At 46.5% G+C, this 26,990-nt stretch overlaps 1 protein-coding gene across 5 annotated transcripts in view; it reads right to left on the bottom strand.

The window, feature by feature from the left end:
* Positions 1-26,990, bottom strand: part of OCRL (OCRL inositol polyphosphate-5-phosphatase) — a 475,965-nt gene that overhangs the window by 408,593 nt on the left and 40,382 nt on the right. For all 5 annotated transcript variants that reach the window (XR_013610641.1, XM_078688434.1, XM_078688437.1 and 2 more), the window contains exon 4: positions 79-117. Coding sequence is in view for 4 of the 5 variants with exons in the window: in XM_078688434.1 (XP_078544560.1) it covers positions 79-117 (39 nt within the window). In the remaining variant the exon portion in view is untranslated. The remainder of the gene's footprint in view (positions 1-78; positions 118-26,990) is intronic.

Here is a 26,990-nt window from a genome sequence, read left to right as displayed (position 1 = left end):
AGAAATGAGACAAAAAGAATAAGGGGATGGAAACACTGTTCACCCAAAGAAGAAATCAAAATAACCGTCCATACTCACTGTTTGTCGATATGTCGATAAGAAGGGTTTCCTCTGCCTCTGCAATAAAAAACTATACATAAATAACCCTTTCACATCTACTGTAAGCCCCAAATATTTAGAGTGAGTTTAATAGCAGATAGGTATACGTAACATCAACCACTCTACAATATAGTGAACTATGAGACATCAGTCATCTTCTATATTTAGCATCGGCTATATAGAAATCTCCAATTACTTTTTTTCAAGCAAGAGAGGTCTAAGTTTACCAAATCAGTTTAATGTCACAGGTTCAAAAAAATTAAATTTTTACTCCATTCCTTCATCATACAATATTAATTCTCAAACAAACACATAGGAAAGCATCAAATTAGTATGTACTAAGTAATATGCCTTGTGTTAGAAAGAATTATTAAATAATTATTAACGAATACAAAATAGAGCAAGTATAAGAAAATGTACCTCTAAAGTGCATATTTGCAAGTTTTAAATAAAATTGCATTTATTGAAAAAAATTATTAACCAGGTAAGAAACTTTGCATAAAATAGAACACTGAAAACTAATTTAAATAGTAAATTAATAATTAAAGCCAGCTCACAATACAGCAATTTAACTAAACAATCAAATACATAATAGCTTGTAAATCCATTTTTAAACAACACCGTTCTAATGACACTAGTTATGCCCTACTGTGTGTCACAACCTTTTATGTTCAATGACTCCCTATGTATTACTAAAACAAATAACTCCACAATAAGCCTAGATATGGGAGATTTTCACTTAAAATCGAATTGAACGTTTCTCAAGTATCTTCAGTGGAAATTACTGAAGGTTAAATGGTAGCAGCAGCACTTTTAACATTAAGAGAAAACCAAGCCACAGACGGAGAAGTGAACTGCATACCTTATAAAATAATCAATAAGGAAAAACGAGTAATGCTGCATAAAACACTGCACCAACACAAAACAAATTAACTAGGAAAAGCAGGATAGAAATGTGGTAGACAGCATATGCCGAAGAAAATAAGTTCAATCAGAGCTGGATGCAGAAGGAATTTACCCATTGAGTATCTAAGTTTCTATCTTGCAGCCCTGCGACAGTCCAATTGAAGCTGCAAATAACATAAGGCAAGATGTTGCATAGCTTTTACGATGGCCATGGCCAGTATAAACTAAGTTCAGGAGATGGCTTTGCATCGGCTTTGCATCAGCTTATCAAACTGCTTTCAAACTTTCTAAATAAAATTTTCAAAAATCTTGATCACAAAAATTAATATAAAAAATGTTGAGTGCAGAACAAGACTCATAAAACACAAACTAACAAAATAATTTCTGACCTACTTTGCCTGTGCCAAACTCCAGCTTTAAATCCAGAGCTAGCATACTTGAGGAAAACACTTGATTTGTGGTATCCCCTGGGTGAAAATATTTTTATTTAGCCTTTTTCATTTTGTATTTGTGTTTATTTTTCTAATCAAGCAAGCAGACTCAAAAACCAATGTATTCACACAAGAAGAAATGCGTTACTTACCTGTAACTGCAGTTATCCAGTATTAGTGTCTTTCATAGATTCACATGCCTGAATCATTCCCCGTCGTCGAGACGGGAGCCTCCGGTATATAAAAAGTAATGTCCTAGAGACATACATAGAAAAGAATAGGCCCAAAGGTCTCACCTTAGTAGCCTATCCACGTCCTTTTGCAGGAAGGACCAAACAGAGCAGGCCCCAATGGTCCCACCTTGGTGGCCTATCTGGGTCCTTTTGTAAAAAGGACCAAATAAAGTAAAACAGCCAATCAGCTACTACCTCCTTCTAGAACCTTCCTGCCAGGAGCCCAAGTCTCTCAGATTTTCGTACGCAGCAAGCTAGTTAGGCGTAAACTCATTAGAGAGAAAGGTAAGCCCAGCCAGGGGAGGCGGGAGGGTGCATGTGAATCTATGAAAGACACTAATACCGGATAACTGCAGTTACAGGTAAGTAACGCATTTCTTATCCAGTATTTGGGTGTCTTACATAGATTCACATGCCTGAATCAGAGTAGCGAGCAATACATTATGCACATTCTGTATGAAGATCAGGTATGAACATGTAGATAATACATATCACATGACTATAAAGCACAAAATGCAATGGCATATAAATACAGTAATAGAATGTGCATACCCGTAAAGGATGGAGGGATGTAGTAGGGCTCACCTCACTGGAATAGATGGCGAAGCACTGCTCGGCCCACTGCTGCATCTTTCATCAGCTCAGTATCCAGGCAGTAGTGCCTGGTGAAGGTGTGCGGGGACTTCCATGTCGCCGCTCTGCAGATGTCCAATATCGGCACTCCAGCGAACAGCGCCGCAGACGTAGACATGGCTCTAGTCGAATGAGCTTTGACTCGTGAGTCTAAAGGCCGTCCGATGTGAAGGTATACACCCAGGCTATCTGAACAACAAAACACTATCTATGCACATGCACTAGCTGTTACCAAAGAAGAGAGTATAAACTATAACACAAACAATAAAATTGATATCAAAACTAGTTTGTTTTAATTTAAGAACGGATTAATTTTTACAATAAAATCTTTTGTGGACATGATGAATTGATGCAAAAAAGTGATATTCTTTATATATAAAACATATGAATTAAAAACATTGAAAGGACAAAACTATGTATCCTATCTACTGTTGCTGTGGCTGTAGTATGTCAGTCAACGCGTTTCGACACGTCGTGGTGTCTTCATCAGGACAATTATATTTTCAGCCAATTTTATCTGGTTGGACTTTTTAATGTAAAGTCTTTTAATTCTTCTTTTTGAGACACGATAAGTGAGGCACCTTTATTTCTAATATGGCATGTGAAATCTTTAGTTTCGAGTTTCACTGCTCCCTTCCCACTTAACGTGTTTTCAACTCTTTAAGAATTTTCTTAGTTCAGAGGTCCCTTTGTGAACGTTCTCGGGAAAGCCTTCCAAGTATGACGTTCACAGACTTAAGGCCGGTAACTGATGTTGGTGAAGGTTTCCAAACTACCGCGGGCGGAACTGATGTTTGCACGTGGCTTTTAGAATCTTTTTCCGATGAGACCACCGTTCAGTATTTCATTCCTGCACGGAGGGCGTCGTCGGATGAATCGGTCTTTTTTTGAAACCGTGGAAAGCAGCAGTTAGCTTCACGGCAGCTCTTGTGAAAACGGAAGGATCCTTCCGTTTTCACAAGAGCTGCCGTTTTCCTGATGCGATTACCACAACAGAAAGCGCCACACAGACTCCAGTAAAGACTGAGAAAATCGAGTCCCGATAGATGTGCGCGCTCCGTGAAGCTAACTGCTGCTTTCCACGGTTTCAAAAAAAGACCGATTCATCCGACGACGCCCTCCGTGCAGGAATGAAATACTGAACGGTGGTCTCATCGGAAAAAGATTCTAAAAGCCACGTGCAAACATCGGTTCCGCCCGCGGTAGTTTGGAAACCTTCACCAACATCAGTTACCGGCCTTAAGTCTGTGAACGTCATACTTGGAAGGCTTTCCCGAGAACGTTCACAAAGGGACCTCTGAACTAAGAAAATTCTTAAAGAGTTGAAAACACGTTAAGTGGGAAGGGAGCAGTGAAACTCGAAACTAAAGATTTCACATGCCATATTAGAAATAAAGGTGCCTCACTTATCGTGTCTCAAAAAGAAGAATTGAAAGACTTTATATTAAAAAGTCCAACCAGATAAAATTGGCTGAAAATATAATTGTCCTGATGAAGACACCACGACGTGTCGAAACGCGTTGACTGACATACTACAGCCACAGCAACAGTAGATAGGACACATAGTTTTGTCCTTTCAATGTTTTTAATTCATATGTTTTATATATAAAGAATCACTTTTTTGCATCAATTCATCATGTCCACAAAAGATTTTATTGTAAAAATTAATCTGTTCTTAAATTAAAACAAACTGGTTTTGATATCAATTTTATTGTTTGTGTTATAGTTTATACTCTCTTCTTTGGTAACAGCTAGTGCATGTGCATAGATAGTGTTTTGTTGTTCAGATAGCCTGGGTGTATACCTTCACATTGTATGTTTTCCCTGACCCAGGATCTTGATCCGTACCAGGGGGCCCTTGATACCTCACAAAAATCTAAAGGCCGTCCGGCCTTGTCGTGACAAAAGGTGATCGCAGAAGAGATCCATCTTGAGATGCTCTGCTTTGTCAGGGGCATGCCCAGCCTCGGTCTACTAAAGGCAATAAAGAGCTGGGATGACTTTCGAAAGTGTTGTGTCTTATCGATGTAGAATTTAAGACATCTCTTTAGATCTAGAGAATGTAGAGTTCTTTCAGCTGCCGTGGTAGGATTCGGAAAGAACGATCTAAGCACCACTGGTTCATTAAGATGGAAGTCCGAGGGGACTTTCGGAATGAAGCGAGGGTTAGTCCTCAGAATGACTCTGTCCTCTCTGAATTGAAGAAAAGGATCCTGGATGGATAGAGCCTGCAATTCACTGACCCTTCTGGCAGAGGTTAGTGCCAGGAGGAGGGCCGTTTTCCAAGAGAGGAACTTGATCTCTGCCTTATGGATGGGTTCGAAGGGATGCTTCATTAGTTGATGAAGAACCACATTGAGGTGCCACGATGGAGGAATAGGCCGTGGTCGTGGAAAGGACCTGAATAGACCTTTTAGGAATTGTTTGATGAGCCTGTCCGCCCACAAAGATGGGCCTGCAGCCGTCCTTGTGAACCTTGAAAATCGCCGCTAGATGCACTTTGATGGATGTATGCGCAAGGTGTAACAGGTATGGTAGCAGCTGCTGTGGAGTGGCATGGAAGGGGTGCAAGCCTTGATCCACACACCAGGAACAGAATCGCTTCCATTTTAGTGAGTAGGTTTTGTTAGTGCTGACCGCTCTAGCTTTCGCAAGGACATCTCTGCAATCCTGCGGGATGTTCAGATGGCTGAATTCGCGGTATTCAGGAGCCAGGCTGATAACTTCAGAGAGCTCAGGTTCGGGTGGAGAACCTGCCCTTGAGACATCGTGATCAGGGCCGAAAACTGCTGCAGGCGAAGAGGGGGCCGGGCAGAGAGGCGATGAAGCTCCGTGAACCAGTGCTGCCTCGGCCAGGACGGAGCAATGAGGATCAGAGTGCAGGGTTCCGATTTCATCTTCCTGAGAACCCTGGGTATCAGTGGGAATGGCGGAAAGGCGTACGCAAAGACGTTGCGCCATGCAATGGAAAATGCATTCCCGAGGGTTCCTGAGTGGTGATGCCTGCTTGCGAAGCTTGGGCATTTGGCGTTCTCTCTGGTGGCAAAGAGGTCTATGTTCGGGGTGCCCCACTCCTGGAAGATACGGTCCAGCACCTCCCTGTCCAGTTCCCATTCGTGGGAAGGAGACTTCTCTCTGCTCAGTGCGTCCGCCAAGACGTTGTCCTTGCACGGGACGTACTCCGCTTTCAACGCTATTCCATGTGCCAGAAGCCAGTTCCAGATTCTTTGCGATTCTCGAGATAACGAGATGGAACGCGTCCCCCCCTGTTTGTTCAGGTAGTGCATCGTCGTGGTGTTGTCCGTCCTGACGAGCACTGGGGAGTGACGAATGCGTGGAAGAAACGCCTGTAGAGCTAGGAAAACCGCCCGCAACTCCAACAGGTTGATATGGAGCTTGGTTTCCTGTGTCGTCCATTTGCCGTTGATCTGGAGTTCCTGGAGGACTGCTCCCCAGCCTTCCAGGGACGCATCCGTAGTTATTACGTGTGGCTCTGCTGGGAGCAGGAACGGCAGACCCTTTGACAGATGGTGGAGAGATGTCCACCATTGCAAATGATTGATAATGGGTCGAGTGACTCGTATGCGGTCCTCGAAAGAACCTGTGGCTTGAGTCCACTGCTTTGTCAGTGCTTCCTGTAGTGGACGCATTTTCAGGCGGCAGTGTGGAATGAGCAGTATGCATGAAGACATCATGCCAAGGAGGGACTTGAACGTGCGGACCGGAAGAGTCTTCCGCGAAGCCACTGCCTTGGCCAAGGAGATGAGTTTGATTTTTCTCTCCTGAGAGGGGAAAGCCTTGACACGGTCCGTGTCCAGAGTCGCTCCAAGGAACGTGATGACCTTGGTGGGTTCCAGAGTTGACTTGGCGGTGTTGAGGGTCAGTCCTAGGCGGTGGAAAATATCCAGACAGGCACTGGAGGATGAGGCTGCGGCGGCCGCCGTCGGTGCCTTCACCAGCCAGTCGTCCAGGTATGGAAACACCTGGTGGCCTTGTTGACGAAGAAATGCTGCCACTGGTGATAGGCATTTGGTAAAGATCCTCGGGGCCGATTTGAGGCCAAATGGAAGGACCCGAAATTGGTAGTGCTGTCCTGCCACCGCAAACCTGAGGAACTTCCTGTGAGAATAGGTATATGGTAGTAGGCGTCCTGGAGGTCTAAGGACGTCATGTAGTCCCCTTTCTCCAGAAGACCAAGGATTTCTTGCAGAGTCACCATACGAAACGATTGTTTCTTTAGGAACACGTTGAGTGCCCTGAGATCCAGGATTGGTCGCCATTTCTTTCCTTTTTGGTGGATTAGGAAGAAGTGAGAGTAGAAACCCTGATTCTTGTGGGCCCGTGGAACTCTCTCTATTGCTCCCTTCCGCAGCATGGAAGCTATTTCCTGAAGAAGTAATCGTAGGTGCCTGTGTGATCGCTGGCACGGTGGCGTCGTTGGGGGGATAGAGGTGAATTCTAGGGAATGTCCAAATCGAATGAGTTGGAGTACCCACCGATCCGTTGTTATAGTTTGCCAATTGCGATGGAAGTATTTCAGTTTCCCTCCAAGTCTTAAAGAATGTAGTGGTGGAGGGGCTAGCGAGGGAGACAAGTCATTGTCTGTTGCCAGCAGGTCGTTTTTGGCCTCTTCCTCGGTAATTGGACTTGCCGTAGGAAGACGGTCGTCCTTGTTGAGGTTGTCGCTGTTGAAACTGCGGCTTGGACTGTGAATATGTGTAGGAAGACCGAGTCTGATAGGAACCTTTGTATGCAGGTTGGCCTCTTCCCCGGTTGCCACGAAAGGACTGGGTCCGGAATTGTAAAGTACCCAGAGCCTTGGCAGTATCCGTGTCCTTTTTTATGGTGGTAAGGGCCGCGTCAATCTGTTCCCCAAACAGATGCTGGCCATCGTAAGGCATATCTAATATCCTGGTTTGCACCTCCTGGCGGAAAGTGGTGGCCTTGAGCCAGCCCTGTCGCCGCAGGACTGCAGCCCCTGCCAGTTGCCGGAAACCAGTCATGGCGGCATCAATGGCACAATCGATGAGCTCTGAGGCAGAGGTCTGTCCTTCCAAGAGAAGTGAATGTGCCTCCTCTCTGACATCCTCCGGCAGATTTGAAAGATAGGGTGCAATGTCCGCCCAGAGTTGGCGATTGTAACGGCCCAGGAGGGCTATTGAATTAGCCACTTTGACCGTCATGGCCGAAGTGGTAGTAAAGCGTTTGCCAACGGCATCCAGTTTCCTGCCCTCCTTATCAGGTGGCGTCGATAGAGGCGAGGCTGGATTTCGTGAGTTCTTCTGCGCCGCTTGAGTCACCACGGAATCTGGTTTGGGGTGACCTGTCAGGCATGCCGGTGCCGTGGAGGTGGCCTTGTATTTCTTATCAAGCCTGGGCACCACCACCTGTATAGAAGCAGCTGCTTGCATGAGTTGTTTGCCCTGCTTCCAGATGTAGTCAATTATGGGGATTGATCTCGAAGTCTTCCTAGTGGGCTCCTTGAAGTCATAAAGGAAGCATTCAGTTTCCTGAGTTTCCATGGACATATGGAACCTCTTGGCAGCCCGCTCAATGATGTTGTGGAATCCACCGATGTCTGCGGGTGGAGACTCCGAGGTCTGTGGATCCGGAGAGGCTGGAGAATGTGCCACATAATCTTGGTCTGCATCCGGGTCCGACTGGTCGTCATCGACTTCACCTTCCTCCTGTTCCCTCTCCTCATCGTCAGATGAGGGAGCGTCCTGAATTGGTACCTGTGTCTTCTCAATGACCAGGGGAGTTGGTCTATGGCGAGATGAAGGAGCTGGCGCCTGTGCTGCTGGAAGTGCTGACGCAGAATGTTTCTCCGGGAACCTTTCCTTATAATCCTGGATGAGGAATTGTAGGTCCGAGACGATGGATGCGGAGACACACACCATAGGAGTAACCTGTGTCTGGGATGGAGGTTGGACCTGTTGTTGTAGAAGGTCTTCCTCCTCTTCCGGCTCCTCGTCTGTGGTTTGGCATTTCAGGACTAGGTCTGATGGACTAGTAGCCTGCGTAAAGGAGTCCTCGTCAGACTCCTGACCTTGTAGTAGACAGGCCGGAGGAAGTTGTTGTATTCTACCGGGCGAGGTCTGCTGCGGCGTAATAGGCCGTTTAGTAATTTTCACAGTGACATGGCTCACTTGCGGTGGAAAGGCATCCATGGCGTGGGATAGGAGTGCAGACTCCTTCCAGGGTCCTGTCGACGTCGACGCTGGAAGCGACGTTGTCGTGGTAGGTATTTTCGTCGACGGTAATTTAGTCGTCGTCGACGGTGGCTGCGACGACGGTGTCTTCTTCGACGTCAGTTTCGTCGGCAGTAAAGTCCCCACCGTCGACGGTGTACTCGTCGCCGACGGCTTTCCCACCGTCGACGGAATGATCCTCGTCGACGAGGTAGACTTCGTAGACGGCGTTGTTCTCGTCGACGGTGTCGTCGTCGTCGGCGCCTTCGACGAGGGTCTCGTCGTCGATGGAGTGACCGGGATGGTCGACGGCGTAGGTCTACTCGCCGACTATGAAGGCGTCGTCCTCGTCGTCGAGGAGGAAGCCGATGAGGCCGTCGTCGTCGACACTGTCGTCGTCGACGTTGAGATGGTTTTCTGTGCTGAATGCACCATCGACGCTGTCGTCGTCGTCGCCGGGACTAGTGGCTGCTTCCCGGGGACAGGCAGGTCCTTGCCAGACTGATGGCTTGCCCTCTGAGGACTTTTTAGAAGTCTTCATAGGAGGGGTGTCTGTGGGGCTAGGGGAAGAAACCCTTTGCCTCTTCAAGGAAAAATGCGACACTCCAGACACACTCTCACCTTCGGACACCAAGTCATCAGTCTTGGTCTTGAGCCGGTTGAGCCACAACAGAAGTCGACCTTCTCGGTCCTTGAGGGTCTTGTTGGAGAAGGTCCGACATATTTTGCAGTCCTTTGCCTGGTGGTGAGGGTAGAGGCAATATAAACATGTCTCATGTTTATCCTCAATGTGAAGTCTTTTCTTGCTGCAGGAGGAACAAGCCCGTAAAAGACCCTTCTTCTGACTATCGGACATAACTGTAGAGAATAATTAAAGTGGTTTTTGAAGAGAAAAGAGAAATTCCTGAGGAGAACTCAGGTGGAGACTCCCTAGCACAACGTGCGGTAGAAAATCTGAGAGACTTGGGCTCCTGGCAGGAAGGTTCTAGAAGGAGGTAGTAGCTGATTGGCTGTTTTACTTTATTTGGTCCTTTTTACAAAAGGACCCAGATAGGCCACCAAGGTGGGACCCTTGGGGCCTGCTCTGTTTGGTCCTTCCTGCAAAAGGACGTGGATAGGCTACTAAAGTGAGACCTTTGGGCCTATTCTTTTCTATGTATGTCTCTAGGACATTACTTTTTATATACCGGAGGCTCCCGTCTCGACGACTGGGAATGATTCAGGCATGTGAATCTATGAAAGACACCCAAATACTGGATAATTAGTACTGCAGGAGTACAAAGGCATATAAGATTATGTAATATAGTTCCACAGTAACACTACTTTACATACTACAAAATGCCTTTGAGAATTGGCCCACATATGTCTGATGTCTTTATCTTGACATGCTACCTTCACAATACAGGACCACTACTGTTAATCAAATAAATCACTTTGCATGTTTACAGTGACTTGCCCCTTTGAGATTTTGATTTTCAAAGAGACGGTTCATTTTCTGTAGTATTGTTTCTTTGGAAATGCATTCTATAGATCCGGTAGCCTTGACTAAGTCTATCCCTAAAATGTACAGCGAGGACATACCGGGCTGTATACCACTCTGAAGGTCAAAGGGCTGTACTAGAGAAGCTTTCGATCTGGAATCCACAAATTATCATGGATGATGCATTACATGCATGCTGTTTGTTTTAGAAGTTGCTTCTTTTTTGACCAAATCTACTATCCTGTTCATAAAATAGTTTTTGGACTTGGACCAGAGAACTTACCAGCAGCGGCAGTATAGCCATTAAGTAATTAAAATGTGAACATACATGTGCTTGCACCCTTCCTCTGCAATGCCTTGCTATCACAACTCAAACTTTAAATTATGTCCTGCCTATGGGGTTAGCAGCCCAAGAACGGTAATAATGGGTGTTATTGTCCAGTGTGCACAAGTCCGAATCAATCATCTGAATCAGTGGCTAATTTCCTGTTATGTTGTCCTTATTACTGGCAAAGGCATTCCAATGGGGTATTATATTTTTTTTCACTGAAATCAGCATTATTAATAACACTGTTTTTCATGATAAAATGGAAGATTTACTCAAAACTTTTTTTTATTAGCAAAGTATCTGATAATTAGTTGACCTCTTGGCACTCGGAGAACACAGCAGTCTTCCATGATTTGTCACCGTTTATGAGCCACGGCTTGTGAGCCCAGTTCTATCTTGAAGTAGCATAAAATGGCTGTATACAAATGAAAATTAACTGTGGGTGTCCATTTTTACTGGCCATAAAGCTTTTGACCCGAATGCATAGAAGATAAAAATATAAGCGGGTCGGTAACCTGTTTTTGCCTCTATATAATGTGAAAGCTTCCTTTTGTCATGTATACATTCCGTGCACCACTTTTCTTGTATCATATTTACAGTCCTGGCATGAGGTGACAAGGTCCACAGACACATATCTAGTGACCTGGGTGCCCTGCCCCTAAATATCCACTCTACGAAGGCTTCACTCACCATCACAGCCATAGGAACGGTTATAAGGGGATTGGATGGTTTGCATTACTAGCTGATCAGCAAAAATCCCATGCAATCCCTTGTAGCCCTTAAAATGTCAGGTATTTACTATCCATTCACATTTCTAATACTTGCCTTTGCTTTTATTCTACACTGTTTTCAGAGAGTAGTCTTGTACCATTTAAGGTCCAAGCTGGTGTTAAATTAAAACCTGTAAAATGTAACTGTAGCTCCATTTGCTGGTTGATGTGGGATGTCCCATCTTCATGTATAAATTTACTATGCAGAGCTCCTTGGAAGTCTGAAGTAGTCTCTATACTATACAAACCTCTTGAACTATGCCCAGTGGGGTTGGTGAGAACCAAGTCTATTTTACCCATGCTGCATGTACTCAGCATAGCTACAATGCTCCAAGAGTTAAGTCAAATCTAACAGAGTCCAAACCTATTTTGGCTTACACCAAGTCTGTGGTAGCATATTCCTTCAATGGAGGTTCTCCACAAAGGGGTATTGTTTTCGGACTATACTGTTGTGGGTAGGTGGTTGGAGGGTAAGGATTATCCTCAAAGAGCTGTTCCATAAATGGGAAAGTCTTGTGACCTTCTAGGCTACGCCATGGCACTGTTAATCGTGCAGCAAGTCACGTCTGTTTGGCAACTCAGGCTTTCAGGCCCTTCACCTAAAACGTATCAAATACTACAGCGTTACTGGCCCGGTACAATAGATGTTGTGCCCTTCCTAACAACCTAGGTGGATGGTCATCACAGTATTTACAACGCAATGTGTGTGGCCCATCTATTTCTCATCTGGGTTCTACTGTTCCTGACCAAGATCAAAAGGAAACATGCCACCCCATGTTCTTCTTTCTATGTTTCATAGTAGATGGATCCACCCTAAGCCACTCTTGCATTGATTCTGTTGTTCTTCACTGACAGTGTAGCTCTGGTGTCAGAACCCCTCTGCTCCTAGTTACCATGTCTTCTAGTGCCTTCTCTTTCGCCCTGCCCCAGAGAGGTCTTCAGGGATCTCCATTTCCCCATTAGTCAGGTCTGAAGTGCTATTTCATCAAGGCCTTCTCATTATGGCCACAAAATCATTCAGGTAGCCACCTAAGCACGGATAGCTCAGCTAAATAGCGCTTAACTTCGATGTGTGATAGCTTTGCTGTCCATACCCAGCCCATTAGTTTCTACTCCCGTTCAAGCTATTTAAGTTCAAATACATACATGTGAGATTTTGAGACGTAAACCAAGAGCGGCTCCTCTATGTGGGCATCAGGGTTTACTTTCCTGCCCCAAGCGATGCTTTAAATTGAAAGTGTAACGGATTAATTAAAAAAAGATATACACATACACAAAACTTAGACTAGACGTTCAGCCAGTCTGTAGAAGTGGAATGATTGCTTTATCTTTGCACAGCAACAGCACACAGCTTGTAATGATATGCTGATAGGCATTCACATACTATTCCCTCAGGCAGCCATCAATTTCCAGGCTGGCGATTTCACAGCCCAGAGGTCTGGAATGTCACCAGCCCAGCAAAACAATAGCCTCCCAGGGTCAGCTCCACCTTTTGATAAAGAGCTAAAACCCTGGGCGCTTCTGCAAGAAGCCCTGCAGCACCAGCGGCTTGACACCAATGAAACACTGGAGCCACAAAGTGGGAATGGGGCGGGGGGTTAGTACACCTCACTGACCCCTACCACCATTCTCTTACGAGGTGGGGGCAGTGTTAGAGACCACAGCTGGAAACTGACCACTGTATTCTGCACCATATTTCAATAAGAGATTTGATTACCCACTGGGCATAATCCAATTCCCAGCCTTCCAGCTCTTTACTGAATGCACTGCCACTCAGACTGGAGAGATGTTCACCGGAGGAGAGTGCATTCTAGGGAACGTAGGTGCTTATTAAGGGCTCATTTCAGTCAAGAGGCAACCAAGGTCCAAGAAGAAAAGAGAAGAAAGTAACAAATCCCTCTTATTGACCCTAATGCCCATTGTGTTATCAAAGACAACAGGGACAACCAAAGCATTTTCAGCGTTTAGAGGAAATTACATTACAATGCACTACAGGGTTGTACAGTGATTTCTAATGTTCTGTAAATTTCCTGAAAGATTGACAGGATTTAGCTCTGCAGTGAACAATTTAACTAACAGCCAGAAACCTGATTGCTATCGGCATGTATCAGGTAAAAATGACTTGGTTTTCCTTAACTTTAGGATTAGTATCTGACCTTGCAGTTAAAGCAAAGCAGCAGATCTGTGGTGTGAAAGAAAACTTACCTAGTCCAGTCTTCAAGTTTGGCCTTTGGATTTAAGGGACATGTGGAATTCCATGTTTTGGCACGTTGACTCTGCTCCTTTCTCTCATGTGACACAAACCATTCTCTTGCTACCACTTGAGGGGGCCACGATTTTTATATCTTAGCATCTGGGTGTAGTAATTAAATAAGCCCCGCCAACGGTCATATGGATCTTTATTCTTTCGAAGAACAGAGTTTTAAAGGGGCAATCACTTAAATCAATCCTTCAGTATCAACAATTCTTTTGACATGTGTAAAGTTAATAAAGAGATTTTTTCGAGTTATAGAGTTGTATTAATAATTCTGATAACGTACATATTTTTTATTCAGAAGATAAAAGCCTGCAGTAATTGTTATTACAAATATTTAAATAATGCATTAGTTCATATTCCAAAACAAGATAAAACACAATAATAGTCAAACTTTAAGCCAAAATAGAGGTAATTTAACAAACGGGTTACATACAGGAATTTCTCTAAGCTATATTAGATTAAAAATGAAATAAGGTGTCAGTTCAGAAATCCAATAAAGAGGTCTGATGAGAGAATAAAAGCATAAGTATGAGCCTTTTCACTTCAAATAAAAGAAATAAAAAAGAAAAGAAAACTGTTAGGCCGGAAAGTAATCGCAGCTATAAATCAGCAGACATCTAGTAAAAAGGAATAGTTTCAAAAGAAAGGCATAGTCTCAAAACACCTGGTGAAGCATATCCAGATTGAGACGACCAGCTCTAGGAACACACGCTAATATAAATATATTGAATTATGAATCAAAACAAGTATCACATTCTCTGTTCACAGAATCCAATAGGATTTCAATCAACTCCTGGGAACAGATACACTTCCCAGTTTCTCATGTCTTCACAGTCCTTTGAAAAGATATTGTATCCACATTTTGCGGATCAGACAGTTCTTCCCATGAATCATCCTTCCGGTTGTCTCCTATCCTCCCAATTAGAACCTCATTATCAGTTGTCTAAAACATATCACATGCCTATTCACTAACAGACGGCACATGGAAAGTTACAGCATCCGATAAGAAAAAGAAACATCTTGTACAATATAGCGCTACATGAAAAAAACTGGCCTTTAAATGTTAACATGTAAATAACTGTTAATATAGCACTGACAAATAGGCTAACCTAAATCAACCTACCACTATTTCTTTTATATGCTTATAAAGCCGAAGTATAATTATCTAAGGGGCATGGCCATGCCAGCAACTAAGATGGTCACATGGCTGTGAGGCTCGGGCAACTGTGCCCACTTCATCACTATGTTTACAGCAGTTTTACACATTCAGCACAATCCAGCTGGCGAGATTACATCTCTGAAGAAGGGGCGATGCAGATTGTGGCCTTGCACCGCATCTGGATGGCACGCTAAACTGGAAACTTGGGGGTGGTCACTGCTGGCCTAGCACTGCCTCGGAGGCTCCGTGGCCATAGGGGCCTTGGGTGAGCCCAAGGCCATCGAGCCTCGCTGGTGCAGCAGAACTCTGCCCCTGCATAGCGAATAGAAAATAGCGTGCCTTTGCGGTGTCTGAAACCGTCCCCAGCCATGATCAGCGGAAATCACTATGGACGCCACTCACAAAACCCTGACACGGCCAAGGAGCCACGCTTTGCTGCTGCGACCTCCTGATGCGGCGCAAATTGCTTCTACAGTGCATAGGCTGCCGTTTCTACACTGGGGACGCCTAGGTTGCAGCACTAGGCCATATAAGCAGCACAAAAACCTTGCTGGGTAGCACGCAATATTGTGCACCAGCCACACCCTTATGCAGCACGGCACAGGCTAGGCTGTTATGCGTAGCAAGAATCAACTGCCACAAGGTCGAAATGGGCGAGTCGATTCACCCACTGGTCAGGGAGATCCAGCAGCTGGAACAGGGCTCCTCAGAGCAGGAGCCGACCATGGAAACACAGGACTCACACTCCTGAACATTGGTGGACAGGGCTCGGGGAGAGTGCAGCTCGGCAACACGGAGCACGCAAGTTGACACGCCCCCTACTGTTAATTGAGTTTTTCTTTTTGAGTTTCTTCGAACTAGTTATTGTTTAGTGTGGGGAGGGATGTGTGGGAGGGCGACAGACCTGCTCCCGTCGATAGTTTGGTCCCAGGGTGGGACGCAGCTGGAAGGGGAGGGAGGTGGGGAGGGGGGTGCGGGGGGGAGTTAGTTCTGGTATTACCTCATGTTGGGGTTCCGGGGAGTTGTAGGGGGGAGAGGGGAGTTGGGGGGGGGGGGATCAAGTTGAGAAACAGCGACTACATGCCACTACGCACCTTATACCACATCACCTCGGGAGCCCTGCCTGGAAATATGAAGGGAACACACAATGGCGGATCCACTAGATCACACTCCCGCGGGTGACTCAGGCGTCACAATATTATCTTGGAATGTGAATGGCCTTGGGTCAAAGATCAAACGGGGCCTAGTCAATGCATATCTAAAAAGGCTAGCGCCGGACATTATATTACTCCAGGAAACCCACCTAAGAGGCACTCAGTGCGCCTTTATAGCAAGAGGCAGGCACGTGGTGCTTGCGCACTCCGGCTACACGCGGACTCCAGGGGGGCTGCAATCCTAGTTAAAAAATCTACACCGTTCACCGTTGCTCGTACATGGTTGGACCCTCAGGGGACGTATGCAGGGGTGCAGGGAACATGGAAGAGGCGCAGGTACACAATCGTCTCAGTTTATGCCCCCCCAAAACTCCAGGCACGCACCCTCACGGCAGTTACTGCTATCCTTCTAGACACGGCAGATACGATCCAGATAGTGGGGGGGGACTTCAATGATGTAATGTGCGCCACCAGGGACAGATCGGGGACCACACGTACAGCGGGGCACAACACGGCACTGGCTCGACAGATGCACACTTTGGGCCTAACAGATGTCTGGAGATGGCTCCACCCCACACAGGAGTCCTACTCCTTCTACTCCGGGGCACACAGGGTCTTTTCCAGGCTGGATTATATCTTTACCTCCAGGCAGGAAATTACGGTCAATGACTTAGCGGAATATAAAGCACGGGGAATCTCGGACCACTCCCCCCTGTCTGTACACTTGGGACGAGGGAGGAGGGAGAAGGCTGTGGAATGGCACCTTGCGGCATGGGACCTGCAAACACCAGATCTATTGAAGGGAATTAGAGCAGACATAAAGGTGTATGTGGCTGAGAATGAGGGATCAGTAGAATCAGGGATCACACTCTGGGAAGCACTTAAGCCAGTCCTTAGGGATCGTATAAACAGCAGACGGGGGGCGGCCAGGAGGGAGTTACAACAGACGGTTACAACTGAGGAGGTCTCGATCTTAGCCCTCGAAGCAGAATATCACCATGGAAAGGAAGAAACAATACTTAGGAAATTGCTAGACACACAAAGACACTTTAGAGAACTTGTCTCTGGGGAAGCACGCACACAGGCACTGGCGACACTCCACCGCCTATACGACGTGGGTGATAAATCTGGTAAACTTCTGGCGTGGCTGAGCAAGAGGGAAAGGGCGGCACGATGGGTAGATAGGGTTGAAGTGCCGGGGAACGGGTCAGCCTGTACGGATGAGACTATAGCAGAGGCCTTTGCTGCGTATTATGAAGACTTTTACAGAGCTAGAGACTTGGGGGACGAGGTTGATGCCAGCCACTATCTGGGTGACATGGAGGTCCCGACGCTGTCCCTGGAGGACGCCACGGACCTGGAAGCAGAGATTACACTGGAGGAAATAACAGAAGCAATAGCGTCCCTGAAGCCGGGGAAGACGCCGGGACCCAACGGTTTCTTCAAACGTACGGCGGACCTGTTGCAACGCCATATTAAAAAGCTCTTCGTTGAGGCACTCCAAACGGCGAGCCTGCCACCGGATCTGGCCACGGCCACTATTGTCCCTATACACAAGGAGGGTAAACCCAGAGACATATGTGCTTCCTACCGCCCGATCTCTCTCCTCAATATGGAGACGAAGATTCTGGCTACTGTCCTTGCTAGGCGCCTACGGAGGGTAATTTCTGATTTAGTGCATGCGGATCAGTCCGGGTTCCTTCCGGACAGGGCAACCAAATTAAACCTCCGCCGCACACATAACTGGCTGCAGGAAGTCCGAAAGAGAGGAGCGAGCCCCATTGGTTCCTCTCATTAGATGCAGAAAAGGCCTTCGATGCAGTTCACTGGCCCTTCCTGTTTGAGACGCTACGGAGGCTCGGCTTTGGCCCTAAGTTCATACAATGGATAAGACTCCTGTACTCTGCCCCAAAGGCACGAGTGAGGGTGAATGGAAGACTGTCACGCGAATTCCACATTCACAGAGGAACGCGCCAGGGGTGCCCACTGTCCCCCCTTCTGTTCACACTGACGATAGAAATACTAGCAATCCGGATCCGATAGAATCAGGGTATTAGGGGGTTCACTTGGGGAGACTCGGAGGCTACCCAGGAAAAAATTTCACTATATGCAGACGATGTCCTGCTGTTTGTGACGGAACCGGATGCCACGATCCCGGTCCTGTTCAAAGAGTTGGATGACTTCGGAGCGAGAGCTGGCCATACTATTAATTGGCATAAATCGAATCTATATGACCCGCAGGGCCGAGAGCGGAGGGATTGCCTACCGGATCTCCTCATTCACACCACAGAGGGATTCCAGTACCTGGGGGTATTCATAACACTAGAGGAGACACTTTCGCATCATGGCTAGTGCGAAATTAGAAATGGACCGGTGGAGGCAGCTCCCGCTCACCCTATTGGGGCGCGCAGCGCTATATAAAATGGTTTTGCTGCCAAAATTCCTCTATGCACTCCAAAATGAATATTACCCGCTCCCTCCTACAACCTTGCCTAAAATCCACGCGGACCTGCGAGCTTTCTTATGGCTGGGGAAACACCCGAGAATAGCCTTAGCCACACTACAACGCCACCAGTACAGTGGTGGGATCTCTCTTCCCAACCTGGAGGCATACTATTGGGCGGAACATCTTACCCCGATAAATGAATGGTTGCATGCGGCAATAGATCACCCTACTTCTGCGCTAGAAAGAACAAAATGGTCTCACACAAACATCTTGCACTACCTATACGGAGCTCCAAGGGGGAACCACCTTCTGCCGGCTACTAGGATTACGTTGACTGCATGGAATAGGGCGACCAAACGCATGGGCTGGGACAAACGGCCCACCCGACAGACGCCACTATGGCACTGTAAGTGGCTGGATGAACTTAACAAACTGACAGGCTTTAGGCAGTGGGATGACATCGGCATTTCGACCATAGGGGACGTAATTGCTAGGGGAGAACTGAAAACATTCCACGCATTACAGGGGGAATTTGGCCTACATAACACTCAGTATTACAGATACACACGGCTAAGGCACGCCTGGAGGGCGCAGAACATCATTCTGGCAGGCATCCCTGAGTACGCCCCGTTGGAGGGTAGGTTACTGCAGGAGCAAGTAGGGAGGGGTGCGGTGTCCCTCACGTACAGAACACTGACCAACAATACATTGGGTACCCTACAGGATCTGAGAAACAAATGGGAAGCAGACATGGGGGAGATGGAAGACCTGGACTGGGAGATGGTTCTTATGCACCCTCGTGAGGTAGCGATTAAGTCCAGACTCCGTCTCATACAGCTGAAGGTGTTGCACAGAGCCTACTACGACAGGGTGAGACTGTACAAAATGGGGAAGGTCATGGATACGGCATGCCTTAGGTGCCATCAACCAGAGGGGAATTTCTACCACATACTTTGGGGCTGTGAAATCATACAGGAATACTGGGAGAACATATTTGGGGAATTGGATGAGGTCCTGGGAACTCCTCTACCACGTGACCCAAAACTAGCTCTGTTGGGGTTGACGACTGAAGTCGACTTGGCCCGCCCCTTGATCATATTCCTGGTGCTGGCATTGGTGGTGGCCAAGAGAGACATTGCCAGGCGATGGGGAGCGGCCGAACCGCCAGACTTGGAGGAATGGAGGAGAGGGCTTGACCTCTATATGGCGGCTGAGAGAGTGACATATAAAGCCAGGGGTTGCCCAAAAAAGTTCCGGAGAGTATGGACTAAGTGGAGGCAATATCACGGACTAGAGTGAATTCACAGGGGCTCTGAAGGGGACTTTTGTCATACATGAGGTTTGGTACACACCTAAAGGTGGAGACGGAGAATGGTCCGGTTAAATGTCTTACTGTAGAACCCGGTTCTCGTCCGGTGGATGTAACTTTATCGACAAAGGGTAGAGGGACTTCGGGTTGGGGGAGGTGGGCGGGCATGGGTAGGAGCTGTTTTTAGGGGTTGTTTTTCTCGTTTTTTTGCATTTGTAACCAGCCTTGGTTAAACTGTACTGTTATTCTTGATATGTGATTAAGCCTAATGAGCAAATGAAAAGTTGCGGAACTGACCGATACTGGCTGAATGTTGAAGCCAGCCCGTGTCCTTATATATTGTCAGATGATACGCCCAGAGCAACAATAAAAATTTATTTGGGAAAGAAAAAAAAAAGAATCAACTGCCACAACGCCGTGCCTTCACTGGCGACCCCTGCATGTGCAGCACAATTGCTCACGGAGCCCCAATGCGACAAAGGGATGAGCCTTGCTCTCGCGAGCTCCTGATGCTGCACTAATTGTTTCTCCAGTGAGTGGGCTGCATTTCTACACTGGTGACAGCTATGCTGCCACACTACGCTGCATAAGCGGCACTATCGCTTTGCTGGGCTTCACGCATTATCATACTTCTGCCGCTTGTCCATGAAGCACGGCGCACCCTGGGACATTCGGCCTCTCACAACTAGACTGCCATAGCAAACTGCTTCCTTTGACCATCCCTGCGTGTGCAGCACAATTCTTCTTCCTGGTTTCCAGGTAGTGTTTCCACCAGCTGTATCGGTTGACTCAGGGGGCAAAGTGTGGGATGATAAGCCTCATACATTTCATCTACTATACCACAGCACATACATAGGCCAACGCCCTCTTCTAAGGATCACTACTGATCCGTCCCCCTTCACCCCAATAATACTAACTGGTGGAAGGGACCGAGAGCACGTTTCTAGCCTCTGTATTTGGCACGACACAGAGCTATCTTGTTGGGACCTCTGGCAGCCTATTGTGCTACCCCTTGTTGATCACTGATGGCGCATCCGGCCCATTGCCTTTTTCTGGCCAGACTATTACATATTGCACACTTGTTAGCACTAGGAGTTCCCAGATATAGCATAAGACCACATACCAGGCAGGGGATGAAAGACAGTTGGCTTCACTATAGATTGGTGCTGCACCCCACGTGCTGCCTTTCTACATACCCAGGCGCCTCCTCGTGAGTGGTCATTAGCCCTCATGATGGGTCGTGGTCATCGCTAACAATGTAAGTTACTCTTCAAGCAATCCAAGCCCACACAGCATCAGGGACCACATTCAAATACAGGTGAATGTATTTCACCTGTAATGAAATACATTCACCTGTATGAATCCCAGACAGGGATGGTAGTCCTGAGCCTGCAAGTGCTGCTGGTATCATGTCTGAACTCCGCGCTGGGTTCAGTTTAACCAACGCCCAATTTGAAGCCCTTACCAGTTGACTCGATTGTATGTGCGAATACCTCGACTGTCAGGCCACTAGAATGGATGGTGCCAAAGAGCATATCTCCAGGCTGGAAGATGGACCAATGAATAAAGTAAAATGCTCGCAAAAACTAGAGCGCATACTCAAGACTGTAGCAGCTAGAAACGAAGATCTCAAAGCGAACTCCCGCCGCACTAATGTTCACATCATGATAATTGTGGAATCCAAGGATATGATGCCCCAGATGTGCTCTTTGAGCGGTACTTCAAATTCCTATTTGATCGCCATGGATTTATATCAACCTTCGTATGGGAGCAAGCCTACAGGTCTCTGTGCCCCAGACCACCCGCAGGTACTCCTCCCCCCCCAGCCATGCCCAATCATCACATACCTGCTTAATTACAGGGATAGAAAAACTGCCCCCGAAAAAGGACCATTACAATTCCAGGGATCCACTATCTCTCTATTCCTTGGCTTTACTACCATGGCTATTCAAGCGGCGTAAAGCAAATACTCGGAAGTGAAGAACTCCCTCCGCAAATTGGGCTTGAAGTAAGCAATTTTATATCCTACTCTGCTCTGGGTTGAGGTTAACAGGAATATTCGCTTCTGTGACACTCCAGCAAAAGCTGCAGACCTTTGCAAATAGCAGAAGACGGAACACTCAGGAACATTCCCCACCACCTGCCTCGGCCACCACGACCCGTGAACAGCCACTTCCGTACTGTTCAATTACTTTCCTGCCACCAGAGACCGCTGCAGATGGGTTGGTCATGGACAGATCATGTACTGCAACAGATATCTTTGTTCCTGTCCTGGAACATTGCTCCCACTGTCCACATCTATTACACTATGACAGGTGTTAATGCTTTTTTTTTTCAGGTATGAGATGCCATAAGGGCCCTGTTGCCGTAGTGTTGCCTCATCCCCAAGGTGTATACTGTATCGCAAATTGCGGGAGATTTGGTCTTGATTGTTCTTGAGATTCGCTAGGTGTCTTATCTAGTGGGGTTGGGGCAGGTGAATCATTCAGAATTTCTCCAATTATGTTGTGTTTGTTTTTTGATGCCAGTCTGGTATGTATCGCATGTCCACCTACTACTGCAAAACCATTCCTACACCAGCTCTCCGATGGCAGCACATGATAGGCATTAACGGGTGGTAGAACTCACTCTCTTGACCCGGAACATCCGTGAACTCAACAACCCACGTAAGGGAACACAGTTTCTTGCATACTTAACACATCATTAAGTCAAAAAGGCTTTTTTTCCAAGAAACTCACTTCTTGTCCTGGGATTCTCAGACATCTGCATCCCCCTGGGGGAGGGAGGGGACATTTTTCCTGTTACTGATCCTTTTCACAGGAGGTGTGCATACTCATACAAACCCTTTGCACTCACGACCAGTTTCATAGATTCCAATGGCCGTTATGTCATACTATCAGGTGTGCAGGCTGACAGACTGGTTCTACCGATAAATATTTATGCTCTGACTGTAGATGTCCCCGAATTCTATAAAGACCTTTATAGATTGAGCTGAGGCTGATCTAATCATTATGGTCGGGGACATTAACATAGTGCAGGACCCTTCTGTGGTGGACTCCCCTAGCATGCAGGCGAGTAGCAAGAAACTAGCTCTATGGGTCCGGCATGACATTACAAACACTTATGCCATGCATGACATCTGATGCCAGCAACACCCCTCCACTACCAACTATACCTTCTATTTTGCACTCCATGGGGTATGGACGAGACTGGACTACTGGTTCATATTAACCCTGGGCAAAGTGCTACGCTTGCGTAGTATGTGAAGTTTGCGCTACTTCGCCCTACGCGAATTGCAGGTAGCACAGTGCAAACACACGTAGTGTAGCAGTCATTTTTTGCTTGCTCACGGTACTCAACGTCAAGTTGGTGACCGCGAGCGAGCAAAATGACATCCCGACGAGACTTTTTCCTCATTCGAGATTTCTCCTGGCGAGATTCTCAACGCGGGGAGGTCAGATTTCTCACTGCGAGTGGTTGAAGACGGCAATATTGGAGGGTGGCAGCCTCTATATGGTCTTCGTGGACCTCCGGTCTGCGTTTGACCTAGTACACAGGGGCAAACTGTGGGCGGTGCTCTCGGATATGGGTGTCCCAAAGGCAATACTGCTGGCCCTGATGAGGTTGCATACACAAAACTATGCACAGGTTAGATGTGGGAGGGACGGGGTGCTGTCGTCCAGGTTCCCAGTTTCCAGGGGGGGTCAGGCAGGGTTGCGTCCTGGCACCAACTCTGTTCTGCCTCTATGTTAATGGTGTCATATCACACTTGGATGCGGTTCCCAATAACGACGCACCCAGATTGGCAGGCAGGAGGGTGCCAGCGATAATGTTCGCCGATGACACCTTCCTGCTTTCAAAGTCCCCTATGGGGATCCAGCGAGTGCTCGATGGCTTTATTGACTTTTGCCGTTGTCGTGGACTGCAAATCAACACTGAGAAGACTAAATTATTGATTTTCAGTCCTCCGGCACTCACCCGCCCAACACCGCTTCTGGGTATGGTTAGATTGGAGAGGGTACAGACCTTCCAATACCTGGGGGTGACTATTAACGAAAATCTCTCCTGGGGTCCCCAACAGGTCAAATCTCAACTCAACTCTCCCAACTAGTCGGTGGCATCCTCAAAATGTCAAATTCATCTACATTTAAACCAGTGAGTCCCGCACTGGAGATTTACAAATTTAAGGTGAGGGAATCGGCCCTTTATGGTGGGGAACTCTGGGGACACTCCTGTCGGCCTGAAATTGCAAATGTGGAGAATACGTTTATGAGGCAGTTACCTGCACTCCCCCAAAGTACTTCCCTCCTCCCATTGAGACTGGACCTAGGACTGAGTTATATCCAGGATGAGCTAGCTCTGAAACCTTTAAGGTTTTGGCGCAGGCTATGGATAACCCCAGAACTGTCCAATTACAGGTCTGAATTAAAGGATGTGTTGAGCCATCGTAGTGCAGCAAAAATCCCCTGGCTTGTATTCGTGAAAAACGAACTAGGGAAAATGGGACTATTGGACCTCTGGTATGATCCAGAACAGGCATGCAGTGGGGTCTCAGGCAAAATGCTTGCGAAGTCCTTTATGGATTACAAACAGAACATATGGTTGCATGACTCCAAAGTTGGCTCCTTGACAACAACTTTTCTAACACTCAAACACACTTATGCCTTTGAGGAGTTTTTGGATGTCATCTACCCAGTAGAAGCAAGAAAGTTATACATCCAATGGAGGCATGGAACATTACCACTAGGGGCATTCGCAGGTAAGTGGTCGATTTCCATAAGCAAATCCTGTCCCGGGTGTGGTGCGATCATGGAGGATGAATTGCACATGCTCCTTTTTTGCCCTGTTTACAGAAAAGCCAGAAAGTACTGGCTGGTACTCCTATGTAAGAATATGGGATTCGACAAATGCTCGGTTGCAATGAGAGTCTTGAGGACTAATACATCTCCACATATAGTTTTTGCACTCTCAAAGTTTCTCTTAGCAATGTGGTCCAAAAGATGTTCCCTCATCAGAGCGGTACCCAGGGGTGATTTTATACTGTGATGGTTAACTGGTCTGCTAAATCTGTCCTATGAAATCTGTTTTTATCAAGTAATAAGTTTATCTATTCTTGGTTTTGCACAAATGTTTTTATTGTAATCTTTTATGACTGAAATTGTCGAAATAAAGACTCCATGAAATGAAATGGTTGCGTATGCTCGCGGCTGCTCGTGTATGCTTGAGACCCGAAAATAACAGTCCGCGTTGAGAAAGCTACAGCTCGAGTAGAAATCTACTTGAGCGGCATGAAACGACCGCTTGAACTGTGCAAGATGTGGTTTGCACAGAGCGGACAAGTATCCGGCACTGTGCAATCAGCGCAAACAGCATTTTCCACAGTGCACTGCGTAGCTCACGTAGTGCGAAGTGCACTTTGCGTAGCGCTACTACGTGAACTACGCCCAGGGTTAGTTTATATCCATGAACAAGGTCCAATGAATAAGGTTCAATGAACAACTGATGTGGCGCATATACTGCACACTGTCAGATCATTCTCTACTGAAATTAGTGCTGCACATGCCTTATGGAGGTGGTCTGGAACGCAGTTGGCGATTCCCAGGGAACTGGGGGTTCCCTGTATGCAATCTTTCGTTCAGAACTGCATAACTCCATCATCAAGTAATTCACACTCAAAACTGGCAGGGTCTCCACACAGGGTACCCTGTAGAAGGCCTTTAAAGCCTTAATCCTGGTGATAGGCCATAGGCCCTGTTCTTCTCTGGAAGTTACCCTGTGCTTGCCTCCCATATTTCTGAGATTTCTCTGTGATGTGCCCACTTATTCCCTATCCCTTATTACGTCAATAGTCCCTTTATTTAGCCAGCTGTTTTATGTTGCGGGCAACTGTATAGCACAGTTTTCTGATAGCACTCCAAATCTGCGCTGCAAGTATATGCTAACCACATACGAACTCGGGCTTCAACAAAAGCTCAAATTCTCACTGGAGTGTCATGTTTTCTTGTTGCGTTCACTCGGGCACATTCACGGTTTTATTTTACACCATACCAGTTTTTAACTGCACAAGTCACCACTAAATTAACCTCTGTTCAACAAAATACAAAAACAAATCAAAAAAAGATCTTTACAAAGAAGTGTAATACATGTATTGGAATTTGTGAATGGAAATAAGAGGACTGTTTCTCAACTGCAGTCAACGGAGATTCACGAAAAAAAGAGTTCTTTCAAATGTATGGCAGCATTATCTTCTGACAAAGATTCAGTTTATACTCAAGAGCCTCCGCTCATTGGCTGGACACATCAATTACGCCAGCATTGTTAAACAGATAAGTGTTTACCAATTCTCCATCACTCATACCAGAAATTAAAGGTCCATTCTTTTAAAGTTGCTGGTATACGTGATTCTGTCAAGTAAGATTTCTGAACAAGCGTGGTTGTATGATCTATTAGGTGTTAAACCAAAGGGGGCCTCAATCCACCTTTCTTGACTGCATAAATACAGCGGGGAGAGGGGCAAACTCCCAGAGTGGAAAATCAATGGTACATCCTACTTAAAGGCGAGGTGTAAAAGTCCTCGCTCCATTTCTCTTTATGCTCAGGAAAAATCACCTTTAAAAATAAGAGTTTCCACACAAGGTTTAATTTACACTTGCAGTTTTGTGAACTATGTTAGAACTGAGAACGAATCAGACTAGTTTGAGAGTTATGAAATGTAATTACGTTTATGCTATAATCTAACATTTGAAACTGAAATTTCTTAAATTATGCTGTTTGTAAATGTTTAATTAAACAATAGTTTAATTAAATGTAATTAATACCTCCAATTTGGACTATGCATATTCCTTTAGGGATCGGATTCCTTGCCTCCTACAAAACTTCCATTCAGTCACTAGAAGTCAGCTTGCATGTGTAAGACTGTAATAAACGGCTACTTTTTAGACGTCTGCTATTTTACAACGATCAAGCACCCACTATTATTCTCTACGCACACTTTTCTTTACAGTACTCCATTCAGTAACATTCTCAAAGCAGCAGGACCTCTGGTCCTCCACATCAAGAAGGAAGGTGACAACAACACTAGGTCAGACAAAATTCTGGCTGATACACAAGGCCTACTGGACCCCAGCCCGACTAGCCTCCATGGGTATCCGAGAAAACGACTCCTGCTGGAACTGCAATAAGCAGAAAGGGGATCTGGCACACCTCCTCTTCCACTGCACCAAGGTCAGAAAATTCTGGGACTCAGTAAACACACTAATCAACGACGTAACAGGAGCCACTCTAACACTTGACTTTCACTATCTGGCACTGGGGTACACCGATCCCTCCATAACATCCGAAACAGACAGGGACCTGATTGACCTCCTGCTCACAGCGGCGATCAAGACGGTATTGAACAACTGGAAAGACACAGCGAAAGCCACCTTCAAAGCCTGGTTCAACTGGGTCATATTCTTGCGGGGAGCTGACACTATAACAACCAACAGCCTACCGAACTCAGGGAAGAAAAGTGAAATGTGGCTCTCGCTGGACAACTACCTGTCCTCACACAAGCCACCCTGAACGTTAGGGGGACAACCGGGAAGGAAGCCCA

The sequence above is a fragment of the Lissotriton helveticus genome, chromosome 4_1 (assembly GCF_964261635.1).
Source record: "Lissotriton helveticus chromosome 4_1, aLisHel1.1, whole genome shotgun sequence".
NCBI lineage: Eukaryota > Metazoa > Chordata > Amphibia > Caudata > Salamandridae > Lissotriton > Lissotriton helveticus.
This window is presented reverse-complemented; position numbering and strand designations above follow the sequence as displayed.